This window comes from Triticum dicoccoides, chromosome 3A, assembly GCF_002162155.2.
Source record: "Triticum dicoccoides isolate Atlit2015 ecotype Zavitan chromosome 3A, WEW_v2.0, whole genome shotgun sequence".
Taxonomy (NCBI): domain Eukaryota; kingdom Viridiplantae; phylum Streptophyta; class Magnoliopsida; order Poales; family Poaceae; genus Triticum; species Triticum dicoccoides.
This window is the reverse complement of record NC_041384.1, coordinates 690,039,270-690,053,529: the sequence shown is the minus strand read 5'-3', so window position 1 is coordinate 690,053,529 and position 14,260 is coordinate 690,039,270. Positions and strand designations below refer to the sequence as shown.

Below are 14,260 nucleotides of genomic sequence, written 5' to 3'. Positions count from 1 at the left end.
TCCAATCCCTTTGCCCTAGCTAGTTGCCAAAGCTTGAGATTTTGTCTGATGCTTCTGATGACATCTTCCGTTGACGCGATCTTCCCTCGGAAAGTGCAGGCATTGCTCTCCTACCAAATCTCCCAGCAAACCAGCATGATCATCGATCTTATTGCCTTATGTTCCTGCCCTGTGACGTCCTACTGCAATATACTCTGAACTCTTATAGTGGTGCAGCCGTTTCTGTTCCAGTTATCCGGATTTAGAGCACTGCATCCTCTCCATGTCGCCACCTTCCTCCAGATGTCCAACGCCAGTGGGCATTCTGAGAATAAGTGAACTGAAGATTCAAGTCGTGTTATCTGCACTTTCCAACTGAACCCTAGTTCATGCTCTTGTGACTCTTGCATCGGGGGAGAAGAACCACCTTGGATAGAAACAGTAGCAGCGCCAGAATATCTACTATTCCCTTTGTCCGGAAATACTTGTCATCAAAATAGATAAAAAGAGATATATCTAGAACTAAAATACGTCTAGATACATCCTCTTTTATCCATTTTAATGACAAGTATTTCCGCGCGGAGGGAGTAGTTTGCATGGCGTGCATGTTAATTAGAAGAATGGATTGGCTGCCTTAATTGGTTTTGGGGCTATCTGGCACGATATGGTTAGTTGAATGGTATATATAGAAAAACAACATGTGATCGCATAATGCTACAACATGTACGATATTTCATTTGTACAACTAATTAGTTGGTAGTTGGTAGCACTAAAAATAGTTGTTATATGTACGACCGGTCTCTCCTCACATTCACACGCATAGAACCACATGTTTGGGATTCAACACCATGAGTTCATCAGAAATTTGCAAGCACATCAAATATGTCTACAAGCTGGCCGTAGACAACTTCCTAGCCATGATGACCATATCAATGGCCGCAGCCACCGTGGTTGTGGCGGGAAGGCTCGGCTCCAATGAGATCGTGGGTCGGCTCCGAGCCCTTACGCCGGCGCACCTCTTTTTGTTCGGCTTCCTCCTCGTCTCTGCATTCACCATGTATCTAATATCGCGACCACGAAAGGTGTACCTGATCGACTACGCCTGCTTCCATGGCACTCATCATTACCGCATCCCAATTGCCACATTCGTGGAGCACACACGCCAAATGCCAACATTCAATGAGAAGAGCATTCGATTCATGTCACGTCTTCTCGAGAGCTCAGGCCTCGGGGACGAGACTTGTGCGCCCGCACCAACCCACTACATTCCAGCGCACGAGTATTGCACACTGGAGGCCGCCCGCGAGGAGGCTGAGCTCGTGGTCTTCTCAGCCATGGACGAGCTGTTTTCCAAGACGAACGTCTCTCTTGACACCATCGACATACTCGTCGTCAACTGCAGCTGCTTCAACCCCACGCCATCCTTCACCGACATGATCGTAAACAAGTACAAGCTGCGAGGCGACATCCGCAGCGTGCACCTATCTGGGATGGGGTGCAGCGCCGGGCTAATATCGGTAGAGCTCGCGAGGAACCTCCTGCGGGTGTCACCCCAAGGGGCACGTGCGTTGGTCGTGTCTACGGAGACCCTGTCGCCCCACCTCTATGCCGGGAACGAGCGGCCCATGCTGCTGCCGTACTGCCTGTTCCGCATGGGCGGGGCGGCCGTGCTGCTGTCCACGTCCGCCGCCAATGCCCGATTCCGGCTCACGTCCACCGTGCGTACGACCACCGCGGCGGATGATAAGTCATACCGGTCCATATACCAGGAGGAGGATGGCAAGGGGAACAAGGGTGCCGGTCTCTCCATGGACCTTATCGTTGTCGCAGGTCGCACTTTGAAATCCAACATCACCGCCATTGCACCCATCGTGCTCCCAATCTCCGAGCAACTTTTCTTTGCAATGTCTTTCGTGGCACAAAAACTATCCAGCGGGCGTGTTAGGTTGTACGTCCCCAACTTCCTCACAGCTTTTGAGCATTTCTGCATACACGCTGGTGGGTCTGCGGTTATCGACGAGGTTCAACGCAGTCTTGGCCTGTCAGACAAGCATGTTGAGCCATCAAGAATGACGCTGCACCGCTTCGGAAACATATCCAGCAGTTCAGTTTGGTATGAGCTAGCATATATCGAGGCCAAGGGTCGTATGCATGAGGGTGATCGCATATGGATGATCGGGTTTGGCTCCGGCTTCAAATGCAACAGTGCGGTGTGGGAGTGCATCGTCCCAGCCCCCAATAGCAATGGACCATGGGCTGGGTGCATCCACCGCTATCCAGTGCAGATTAAGTCTCCAAAAGCAAGGCCGCGGCAACAAGTAGTGGAGACACCGGTAAATCGGATTTCCTCAATGTGTGTGCGTGTGATTGAATCCATGCTCCAACCAATATTTAAAAGTTAAAATTGATGGAGAAAGATGGACAATAAATTTCAACATGTGTGTTGTAAAAAATTGTGACTTATCAGTGTTGTCATTTTTGCTTCATTTTGGTGATTTACATAAAAAGCCAGATGAATGTCTTTCTCCAAAAAGTAGTGGATACACCTGAAACAGGCACTCAAAAGGTAAAGCCATTTGTTTGCTTATAACTAGCAAAAGGGTCCGTTCGTTGCAACGGGTAATAAAATTGTAGTCTTCAAATCAAGTTTCAAATATTCGCACTCCATGTATATACATGTATTTGAATATTTATGCGCCAATCGACACACACGCAGACGTAAGACATGTGCATTCTAACATGCTCACGATAGGTTGATGTTGGACTTGATCCTTGACGCGGGGTGGGTAATTTACTTTAATTTTAAGGGCAGTTTTAATGACGAACAAAAAATTCAGGAGAAACAATTAATAAAGAGTTTTTTCTTCACTTACGGGTGACGGGGTGGGTAATTACTTCAACTTTAGGGGCAGTTTCGGTGACGGGCGGAAAAATCAGAAAAATAATTAACGAATAGCTTTTTTTTTCACTTACAGGTGGCATGATGGATAATTTACTTTAACTTTATGGGCAGCTTGGGGTAGTTGAAGAGGAGGAGGAAGAGGAGGAGGAGGAGGAGGAAGAAGAAGAAGAAGAAGAAGAAGAAGAAGAAAACGTATATACTCTGTCAACTAATCGAGGTGTGGGGTTTCATCCTCCAACTTAAAAAACATACAGGTTGTACCTCAAAAGCTCCAAAACGCTACGTGGAGTGGTTGTTACCGTAAAAGTGCTGTCTTATGAACCACTCTCGCTTCGAGACGAGGCGCCTAAATTTTCTAAAACATTCTGAAAAAATCATGGACGTAGTGCGTGATATAATAGCACATGAACTTAAGCAATTCCATTCAAGTAAAAAACAAATTATCTAAAAAAAATTCAAATAAAAATATAGTCATTTTTCCTTGTTTCTTCATTTTTAAGCCCGGAATATTCGTATTCTTGGAGAGAATTTTCGCATAGAGGTCATTCATGAGTTCCTTTCAGGCAGATGATTAGGGTGCCTCCATTCGACACAGTATGGAGGGCCATCAATACGACGTACGACTATCAAGCATGGTCGGAGGAAATTTGGCAGGAGCACATGCATAGCATTAGCATGCACTACATTCGTGAGCTCCTTTCAACTTATTCTTTAATGGCTTAACTCGACACAGTGGCGGAACCATGAATATGCTTGGTTTTTACCGTGCACCGTCCTTTTTTTTAGGATCTACTGTCCTGTTTTTTCGAGAGGAGTTGGAGCTCCGTGGCACAAGAGCAGTTGTGTCTTCTCAAACGGCCCTTTCGTATTTTTGTTCTATCATCATACTGGTATCATGGTAATCTGAACGAGAGCGCTCAATCCCATGCCATGCATGTGAAAAGCATGCATGGAAAACTGACATGGTACGTACGGTGCTCGTGTGAAAACATTATATATTTATATGGCATAGTGTCTCATGGTTGGGAAGATAGTCGGCATGCAACTATTGAGAATTTATTCCATGACGTTACGTATTTCTTTCATGAAGCTGTATTGAGGCTTCTGAATGCACAAAAAAAAAACAGGCTGAAAGTTCATCAAGGCCTGACGAGTGCGAGGCAGTGTAAACGTATGGGTCCTCTGTTGGCCAGCGGACTGAAACTTCTTCTTTGCTTCTTAGTACTCCCTCCGTTCTTAAATAAAGTCTTAGTAAAAATTCCACCAGGTGAACAGAGCAAAATGAATAAATCTAAACTTAAAATGCATCTATATACATCCGTATGTGGTTCATAGTGAAATCTCTGCAAAGATTTATATTTAGGAACGGAGGTAGATGCGGGATTATCGTGAAATATAGTCAAGATAAGGCATTTCGGAGTTGGAACCATCACCCGATTTTACTTGAAAGCAAACGTTCCAGAAACAAGATGCAGAGGAAAATATGGAACTGCAAACAAGATTGCTATTTCTCGACTGTAGTTTTGACCTGCAAGCACCCGTCATCCGATAGCGAATAACCCCTCAAGAAACATTCCTTCTACATGGCATAGCAGTTCATTCGAACCAACCAACAACGTGCCAGCAGCAAGCGTAGCTGCAGGATAAAACTTTTAGAGACCGCACCAGAAAAGGAGGAACTACTTTGAATTACAATTTTTTTGCAGGGAACTACTTTGAATTACATGGCGCAACAGAACTCTTATTACACTGCTTCAAAGGCACAGTGCGTACCCCATTCACAGAATACAAGTCATACAGGAAAAACTACATGCACTTACATTACGGTGACAGTTATACCACCAACCTTGGGGGCATTATTTACGTACTTACTATCGTCTCTCATATTTTGCATAGATCCACGCTACTATATATAGTACCGTCGTTTTTTTCTCGATGCACGAGGGGGCGGTTTTTGGTTTAGACAAGCTGGACTACTGCGGCGATTCTCAGGGCTCCACCCTGGAGAAGATCAGCAAGTTCATCAAACAGTATGGCCGTGCGCCAACCCCACCCTTTTGGAGCCTTCGGCAGGAGAGTGCCGGCCTGCTTCAGGCTACCGAATATCATCACCTCTCTCTTCGATGGACAGATGAGCTAAGGGCAACAAGACAGATGGCAAATTATACCATATACAGTATCAGTGGAAAATTTGAAGAAACATAACTGAGGTAGATACCTGATACCGAGCAGTAACCTTTTCCCGGGGGTCTATGTACATGTGGGCCTGAGAAAGAAGTACATCAGTGACCTTGTTATCTTGCGATAAATGAATCAACCCATTAAGTTACTGACCTTCCTCAAGGGGTCTAACAATTCAGCTTTGCGTCTGTGGAGAAAAAGCCCTGCATTGTCAATTTGTCAAATGCTAACATGCTTTTCGGCAAACAACAAAGGTGACTGGCAAACATTACAGAATCAGAAACAAAATATGTTACCAAGGGTGCGCCGCCCATGAGGATCCTCATCATTGAATGCCTGGACACTTACCTGCAAACGATCATGTTTAGTACCAAACTTGATTTAGGTTGTCAGAAGCACGGATAGGTAGAAGACCAGAAAGTAATAAACCTTCCATAGCGAGCCAGCGTAAAATACTTCAGCTGAGTGTTTCACTTGACCATCTGCAAGCCTATGCACATCTTCAAATTCAACCCTGTGTTTAGGTAGACTGGTCAGAGCTTAATACAAACATGATATTAGTGTGCACGCCGAGTTCTAAGTTAATGATATCTGTAGGGAATAAAGAAATTGACGTCAGAAGTTTTGAGCATGTCTTGGTTGGCTAGACTAATAAGAAATTAGAAGAAGTTGTTTCTTCCGCCTGCCTTTGGTGAAGGCAATAATATCCAACAGGAACACTCAGATTGCTTGAAACAGATGATTTGGCAATCAAGTAAACAACATACAGAACAAGCCGGGTTATTTTTTTCAGGAACTATGTCCAAAGAGGTGGTGTGTGTTGTAAGAGCAAAGGCAGGATAAATAGGGATCTTACCCAAAGCGGAAAGGGGGGAAATGACTAAGCGGTGTTCTCATGTCCAAGGATATAGCTGTGTTATCTGCACTTTCCCAACTGGACCCAAGTCCGTGCTCTTTTGACTCTTGCATCTGGAGAGAAGAACCACCTGGTGTAGAAACAGTAGCAGCACCAGAATATCTAGTTTGCATGCCTGCCTCAAAAATACTTTCTGCCTGATGATGAGAAGCATTGCTTTCTTGGCTAAGATTGACCAATGCAGTCAGACCATCTCCTGGAATATCTCCATTGTGGTCAACTCTAGGTTCTGATTCATCATTCGCAAATGGTTGCTGACCATTCCTTGAACCAAGCCCATAGGGAACACGAGAGAAGACATAACGCGTAGGAGCCCAAGCAGCGCCAGGCACGTTTGAGTTTCCTCTCCCAATGCCAGCAAGTCCATCAACTGCTCCTCTTACGTTAACACGCACAGGACTAAACATACCATTCCCATCGCCTTGGGCATCTGCAAGGTAGATACTACCTGCAGTTCCTGAAGCACTTGTCCTATCATGCTCCTGCCTGTAGTGGCTGTGTGTACCAACATATGCTTGTTTACAAGCACAAGAATTACTTGTAAGGCAACAGTTTCTGCAAGTATCAGCAACTATTGCTTGCACTCTGTGGCACAGGAGCATCTGCATTAACAAATCAGCAAAGTTTCAGAGATGGTCTTAGAGGGAACACAGCATTTAGAGGAGGGGAATAAACTAACCTGGAGCCAAAGACCATCGTTTACAGCTTTGCAAGGAAATTCAAATTCTTCAAGTTGCTTTCGAACACTTAACAGTGCATCAAATGACATATTGCAATAGAGAAGAGAACCCCTTTCAAATATATTCATGAAAGTATTATATTCATCAGCAGACAAAGAACTTCCCCTGCTGCATCTAACCTGCCGTCGACCAACAACCCTACCACCCCAAAGAGGTGCAGTGGGTCTTCCCCACTCACATGGAACTAATACATTACTTGAAGAAGTTCTTGAGAAGTAATTCTTTGTTTGCTCATTAGAAAGCCACATATTTTCGTTAAATTGATAAGAGGTGCTTTCTGCAGATGGTCCTCCTGTAGAAATATCATTCTCCATCCTCTTGGAAGCTTCAGCATTCTGAATGATCAGAACAAACAGTACAATCTTAGTGCAATTATCATGCTTCTGGTGAAGTGGTTTGTTTAATGAAAGAAGGGGAGTTCATAGCATATTGAAAACAAGCCAACACGATCTTCTTACTTGTGGAATGGAGTGCGGTGTGCTATCCTGCGGAATTACAGCATTTGGAACATCAATAATGTTATTGGCAGTTTTACTCGGCATGTTATCATGCAACTTCAACTTCTGCAGTTCAGATTCCATTAGCTGCTTCTCACCAGTTTCATTCATCAGACTCTTTCCCTTTCCCATGGAACAATCAACAGTTGATGAGCTTGCCATATGGTCCAAATTTTCGTTTCCGCTAACTTCTACATCAGAAACAGTGACCTTTGCCAGTAGAGCAAATAATGCTAGTTCAAACCTTCAAGTTGCAAGATGACCAGTTATCATAATTGGGCTTCAAATTCTAATGCCATCAGTAGACAACACATACATACCGTTTCTCCTCATTAGGTACCCACAGTTCGTCAGATGTAAGGAGAGCATGCAAAGTTTGTGAAGAAAGTTTTGGAAGCACCTTTCAGCAAAAACAAACATTGAAAATCAGTTATCAATATTATGGATGAAAAACAGGCATGGAAAATCTAAGCCTAAAAGGAAATGTTGCATGTATTACATATTCAGATTGAAATTCACCCAAGTCCAACCCTATGTGTCATAATTCAGCATTCATGTCGCATTAACATCAAAGTAAAAGCTAAATAAAATCAAATGGTTCAACATTCAAAAGCTTTCTATGCATTTCTAGGACACTAGAGTTACATTTGTACTGCAACCTGTATTCTTTCTTTGGCGAAGGAAAATGGTAATGAAACCATAACAATATAGGGGGTCAGATTGAACATTCACTTCCAAACCAATAAGCTAGACTCAATTTCTATTCACTAGAACAAGTCTTATAGTCTTTACATTAAAAAAATTTAACACCATGAATGCACAAGCAAACATTGCTGAATTTGTAAGCATGGATAATAAGTTCTAAATTGTTAAGTAGCTGAGCTTTATGGAGAATATCTAACACGGATCCAATAACACTAATACCAAAATTAATGTCACAATAAACAACTGCCTCTGTTCAGAAATGCAGGTCAACCTATGGTTCATGCAGTCAACTTTTAATACCTTTGGCAACTAATTTGTGCGAAAATACATAAATTGACTTATATGCAAAAAAAACATTGAGTTTGTCTTGGAAAATATTTGATGCTCATAAATTGATAAGTGTAGCTTTTCAACCAGCAAGATCCCCATGAATGCTCCTTGGTCCTTACCTCTCGTAGTTCCAGTGTGGCACTTTGACAAAGATAACCCCAGCAAGCATTTCTGACACGCTCTCCATGACTACCATAGTCTTGGCTTTCCGCAAACAACTAAAAAACATTAAGAGAAAAATAAGGCCATAGATAAAGAAGGGGAAAATAGTATCATTGACAAAGAACGCCATGTATATATATGTCACAAAGATAAGCTGATGTGCTAACCTGATATTGTAAAAAGTTTGATGTCCAAAGCTCAGAAATAATAAAATCTGTACAGATTGTACACAAGCCCTGCAATAGTCCATTTGTAAGTACAAGACAATAGCAAACAGTTGAGGACAATAAGAACTCTCTCAAATATAAGAAACCTGAAGATCCAGAAATGATGCAGCTGCTAGTACACGAAACGCATTGTTATCATTAAGCTTAGGGGGTTGCCCATAAAGATATGCCAAGGCAATGGCAATTGCCTCTGAATCAATATTAGAATCATCTATATGCAAGATCACTGCAGGTGCTCCAGCTTCTCTCCATGGACCATGCAACATATTCCTGGCAGTTTTTTTACACAGAGCCTGCTTATCAGTTTCAGATATTCACACAGTATTAATCTGGACAAAATTGACTGTCAGTCATAAGAAAAGACAATAATCTAACGAAATGAAGAGGTTTAGTTGCATACGAAGGTTCCTTTCTATGTTGAAGGTTTATATAGGAGATAATGCACTGAAAGGTACTTTGTATTGAGGAGTTCTATCAGACTTTGTTGATTACTTCGGCTGGTGCAAAATGCAAGGGACCCGCACATTCCAAGGTTTAAGTTTGATCAACCATTGGAATAATGAAATGTGATGTGACATAGAAGGGATATCACTGGAAAATGCTTTTCATTATGAATCTGAAGTGATGCTTGTGTCACATGACCAACATTTGATTTTATTAGTCTAATCGTTGGTCAAATGTCAACCTTAGGATGTGTGGGTGTCTTAATTTTGCGACAGACCACTAACTACCCATCAGGCTTCCATTTAGCTTTGTGTGATAAAGGAGTAGCTTGTTTCATTTGGAACGCAAAGGGGAAATCTAACTTCCTTTTCTGCGGAAAACCAAAAAATTGAACTAACTTCCTGCAATCAGCAACAGAATTGGTCCCTGCACACGCAATTCCGCTCAATTCACTCTATTAAACATTTTCACGCAGGGGTCATAGCACGAGAAATTTCCACTTCAAAGGGAATCGAAACATATGCACCGCGCAGCCCAGTAGAAATGTATTTCTACTCTATGGAACAATCCTAAATACTCAGTCGACACAGCGCAAACTCCCACGGGAACTGGCCCCGGGGTCCCCGCATCCGCATTCGAGAAGGAGGCTGACCTGAAGTAGGTGCTGCGGGAGATGATGAGGCGGTGGAGGCGGTAGGTGTCGCCCATGGCCTCGACGACGACGTCGGAGAAGGCGCCGGAGCCGAATCCCTCGGCCTGCACGTGGTCGCAGAGCGCCGCGAGGTTGCAGTCCACGGGGCGGAGCTCCGCCGCCGCGACCGCCAGCTCGTACGGCCGCGGCGCCCCCGCCGGCGCGGCCAGGGGCGCCGCCCCCTCCGCCGGCACGGGCGGCAGCGGGTGCGGCTGCTGCGCCGCCGCCATGGGGGCGAGGGGCTAGGGTTTTAGTTGGGGGCGTGTCGGTGCGATGGGGATGCGGGCGGGTAATGGGTTGGGGTGGGGGAGAGAGAGACACGGGGTCGATCGGGAGGAGGAAGAAAGCGTGCTCGGGGGGCTCCTAGTAACTGCCTTTTCCCCTTTTTTGACGCTACAGTTACTACCGTCGAAGTGTCGATGTAGATTTTGTGTTTTCATTTCGAGTTTGCTATTCTTGTCATGAAAAAATATTTTTTAAACACAGTACAGACGCATACGTTCACATATAATAGAGACACACAAATATACACTCTTTTCTATGACGGTTTATGACTTGAATCATGTTCGGTTGATTCCAACGCAAGAAACTAACCACGCCCGATTCGCAGTGGCAAAAATCGGTGATGCAATATATTTGAATTGATCCAACACGATGGATCTTTCTCTCTATTTTTGTCAATGTCAGCATCATGAATCTTTGCTTTATGGACGAAAACACTATTGTTTTTCAACGAGCATTGACATAGGCAAGTTTATTTAAATAAGAGCATCTACAGTTGGGCACCTCAAACCTGTCTCAAATGTTTGGACAAACGACCCGGTCAGTGACCTGTAAAAAAATCGACCTAAACGGGCACCTCAAACGGGTTCAAACGTCTGTACTGACTGTCGCCCCTTATAGCCAGCCCAAATACGGAACGGATATGGGGAGGGTCGGGCGTGTCCGCCACGTCGGACCCGACATGCCTACCCCATCATAAATTGATCAAATCCACCAAACCCTTCTCACTCCTCTCGCCTTCCTCCAACCTTTCCCGCATCCGAGCCCTCGTCGTCTGCCACCTTTGCTCCCCATCCTCGTCGTCGGGCCCGATCCGCCGCCCTAGATGTTGTCCAGCCCGTCCCCGGTCGCCGCGATAGAGATTGCATCCACCTCGTCCATCGGTGTCCCGTCCTCGACTTTGTTGTGCAAGCCGGAGAACATCACTCGGAGGGACCGACAACGGAGGCGGCCAAAAAGGGAAGCGACAACATCGCAGGGACCGGATGCGAACATGAACAAGCGGCTGTCCTCCCCGCCGCGCCCCGGGACCGGATTGGGGTCGGGAGAGGATGGAGAAGAAGCTAGAAATTGAGAGGGGGGGAATCGAGTTGAAGAAGAAAGAGGCGGCGATCAAATGGGAGCTCGAGAAGGCACACATTTGGAAAGATTGAGCTTGAGAAGTGATGAGTGCTATTTTTACACTCATTTATTCTTTGTTTAAACTGAGATATTTCATTAAAACTGAGATATTCGCTCTGATATTGCTAATAATGATTAATGGATGCAAATGATTCCACAAATCCTCTCTTGATGTGTTTCCATGGGAAATGGGCCAAAAATGGAAGAAATCATTTGTAGGCATGGAAAGAAGTGAAGGAGGAGATAGAAGAAATCAGGAGGACGTGCACAAGAAGAAACAACACAAAAGACGGGGTTCCATGTGACAACGACCGCTTGCATGAGCGGTCGTATAGTGTGGAAACCGAGGCATCTCGTCCACCTGAACAAGATTTATAAAGGGGAGCCAGGTCGAAATGTGAATAGAATGTCCGCGAGCGAAGCTAGAACAGAGTCATCTTCATCTCTCTCCATCAACCCTAGCCGCCGCCATTTTCATCTTCATAGCCATCACCACCACCACAGTTCATCTTCCTTTATATCATACTTGTAACCGTGCATCGCGCACATCATCCATTGTAAGTTGTATTATCAATCAATCAATTTTCATGATGTGTTATTCAATGTGTTCTTCGTGTGATATGATCTTCATGTGTGAGTAGTTCGGTAAGGTATGGCTTGAGGAAAAAACCTTGCAATCCCACTATTAGGAAAAGGCCTACTAGTGGCGCATCTGTTTTGGCTACTAATGGCGCACTACAGGTGCGCCACTAGTTGTTGGAAATATGCCCTAGAGGCAATAATAAATTGATTATTATTATATTTCCTTGTTCATGATAATCGTTTATTATCCATGCTAGAATTGTATTGATAGGAAACTCAGATACATGTGTGGATACATAAACAACACCATGTCCCTAGTAAGCCTCTAGTTGACTAGCTCGTTAATCAATAGATGGTTACGGTTTCCTGACCATGGACATTGGATGTCGTTGATAACGGGATCACATCATTAGGAGAATGATGTGATGGACAAGACCCAATCCTAAGCCTAGCACAAGATCATGTAGTTCGTATGCTAAAGCTTTTCTAATGTCAAGTATCATTTCCTTAGACCATGAGATTGTGCAACTCCCGGATACCGTAGGAGTGCTTTGGGTGTGCCAAACGTCACAACGTAACTGGGTGTCTATAAAGGTACACTACGGTATCTCTGAAAGTGTCTGTTGGGTTGGCACGAATCGAGATTGGGATTTGTCACTCCGTGTAAACGGAGAGGTATCTCTGGGCCCACTCGGTAGGACATCATCATAATGTGCACAATGTGACCAAGGGGTTGATCACGGGATGATGTGTTACGGAACGAGTAAAGAGACTTGCCGGTAACGAGATTGAACAAGGTATTGGTATACCGACGATCGAATCTCGGGCAAGTACCATACCGCTAGACAAAGGGAATTGTATACGGGATCGATTGAGTCCTTGACATCGTGGTTCATCCGATGAGATCATCGTGGAACATGTGGGAGCCAACATGGGTATCCAGATCCCGCTGTTGGTTATTGACCGGAGAACATCTCGGTCATGTCTGCATGTCTCCCGAACCGGTAGGGTCTACACACTTAAGGTTCGATGACGCTAGGGTTATAAAGGAAGCTTGTATGTGGTTACCGAATGTTGTTCAGAGTCCCGGATGAGATCCCGGACGTCACGAGGAGTTCCGGAATGGTCCGGAGGTAAAGATTTATATATAGGAAGTCCTGTTTCGGCCATCGGGACAAGTTTCGGGGTCATCGGTATTGTACCGGGACCACCGGAAGGGTCCCGGGGGCCCACCGGGTGGGGCCACCTGCCCCGGGGGGGCACATGGGCTGTAGGGGGTGCGCCTTGGCCTACATGGGCCAAGGGCACCAGCCCCAAGAGGCCCATGCGCCTAGGGAACCCTAGAGGGAAGAGTCCTCAAGGGGGAAGGCACCTCCGAGGTGCCTTGGGGAGGATGGACTCCTCCCCCCCTCTTGGCCGCACCCCTTTCTTGGAGGAAGGGGCAAGGCTGCGCCTCCCCCCTCTCCCTTGCCCCTATATATAGTGGAGGGGAGGGAGGGCATCCATACCTGAGCCCTTGGCGCCTCCCTCCCTCCCGTGACACCTCCTCCTCTCCCGTAGGTGCTTGGCGAAGCCCTGCAGGATTGCCACGCTCCTCCATCACCACCACGCCGTTGTGCTGCTGCTGGATGGAGTCTTCCTCAACCTCTCCCTCTCTCCTTGCTGGATCAAGGCGTGGGAGACATCGTCGAGCTGTACGTGTGTTGAACGCGGAGGTGCCGTCCGTTCGGCACTAGGATCATCGGTGATCTGAATCACGACGAGTACGACTCCATCAACCCCGTTCACTTGAACGCTTCCGCTTAGCGATCTACAAGGGTATGTAGATGCACTCCCCTTTCTACTCGTTGCTGGTCTCTCCATAGATAGATCTTGGTGTTGCGTAGGAAAATTTTGAATTTCTGCTACATTACCCAACAGTGGCATCATGAGCTAGGTCTATTGCGTAGATTCTTTGCACGAGTAGAACACAAAGTAGTTGTGGGCGTCGATATTGTTCAATATGCTTGCCGTTACTAGTCTTATCTTGATTCGGCGACATCGTGGGATGAAGCGGCCCGGACCAACCTTACATGTACGCTTACGTGAGACCGGTTCCACCGACAAACATGCACTAGTTGCATAAGGTGGCTGGCGGGTGTCTGTCTCTCCCACTTTAGTCGGATCGGATTCGATGAAAAGGGTCCTTATGAAGGGTAAATAGCAATTGGCATATCACGTTGTGGTTCATGCGTAGGTAAGAAACGTTCTTGCTAGAAACCCATAGCAGCCACGTAAAACATGCAAACAACAATTAGAGGACGTCTAACTTGTTTTTGCAGGGTATGCTATGTGATGTGATATGGCCAAAAAGGATGTGATGAATGATATATGTGATGTATGAGATTGATCATGTTCTTGTAATAGGAATCACGACTTGCATGTCGATGAGTATGACAACCGGCAGGAGCCATAGGAGTTGTCTTTATTTATTTGTGACCTGCGTGTCAACTTAAACGTC

The 14,260-nt window shown here is 45.4% G+C and overlaps 2 protein-coding genes across 2 annotated transcripts; one reads left to right on the top strand and one right to left on the bottom strand.

Moving 5' to 3' along the window:
- Positions 1-827: 827 nt before the first annotated feature.
- Positions 828-4,050, top strand: LOC119272895 (3-ketoacyl-CoA synthase 5-like). The gene is made up of 2 exons (XM_037554250.1): positions 828-2,312; positions 4,009-4,050. Exons 1-2 carry the CDS (start codon positions 828-830, stop codon positions 4,048-4,050), a joined length of 1,527 nt encoding a protein of 508 aa, XP_037410147.1.
- Positions 4,051-4,458: 408 nt separating this feature from the next.
- On the bottom strand, positions 4,459-10,019 carry LOC119270251. The gene is made up of 13 exons (XM_037552242.1): positions 9,736-10,019; positions 8,726-8,909; positions 8,580-8,648; positions 8,370-8,468; positions 7,536-7,615; positions 7,177-7,459; positions 6,658-7,053; positions 5,919-6,580; positions 5,492-5,576; positions 5,359-5,410; positions 5,216-5,265; positions 5,100-5,147; positions 4,459-5,017 (listed from the first exon to the last, which is right to left on the bottom strand). Exons 1-13 carry the CDS (start codon positions 10,002-10,004, stop codon positions 4,841-4,843), a joined length of 2,454 nt encoding a protein of 817 aa, XP_037408139.1. The 5' UTR covers positions 10,005-10,019; the 3' UTR covers positions 4,459-4,840.
- Between the last annotated feature and the right edge of the window lie 4,241 nt (positions 10,020-14,260).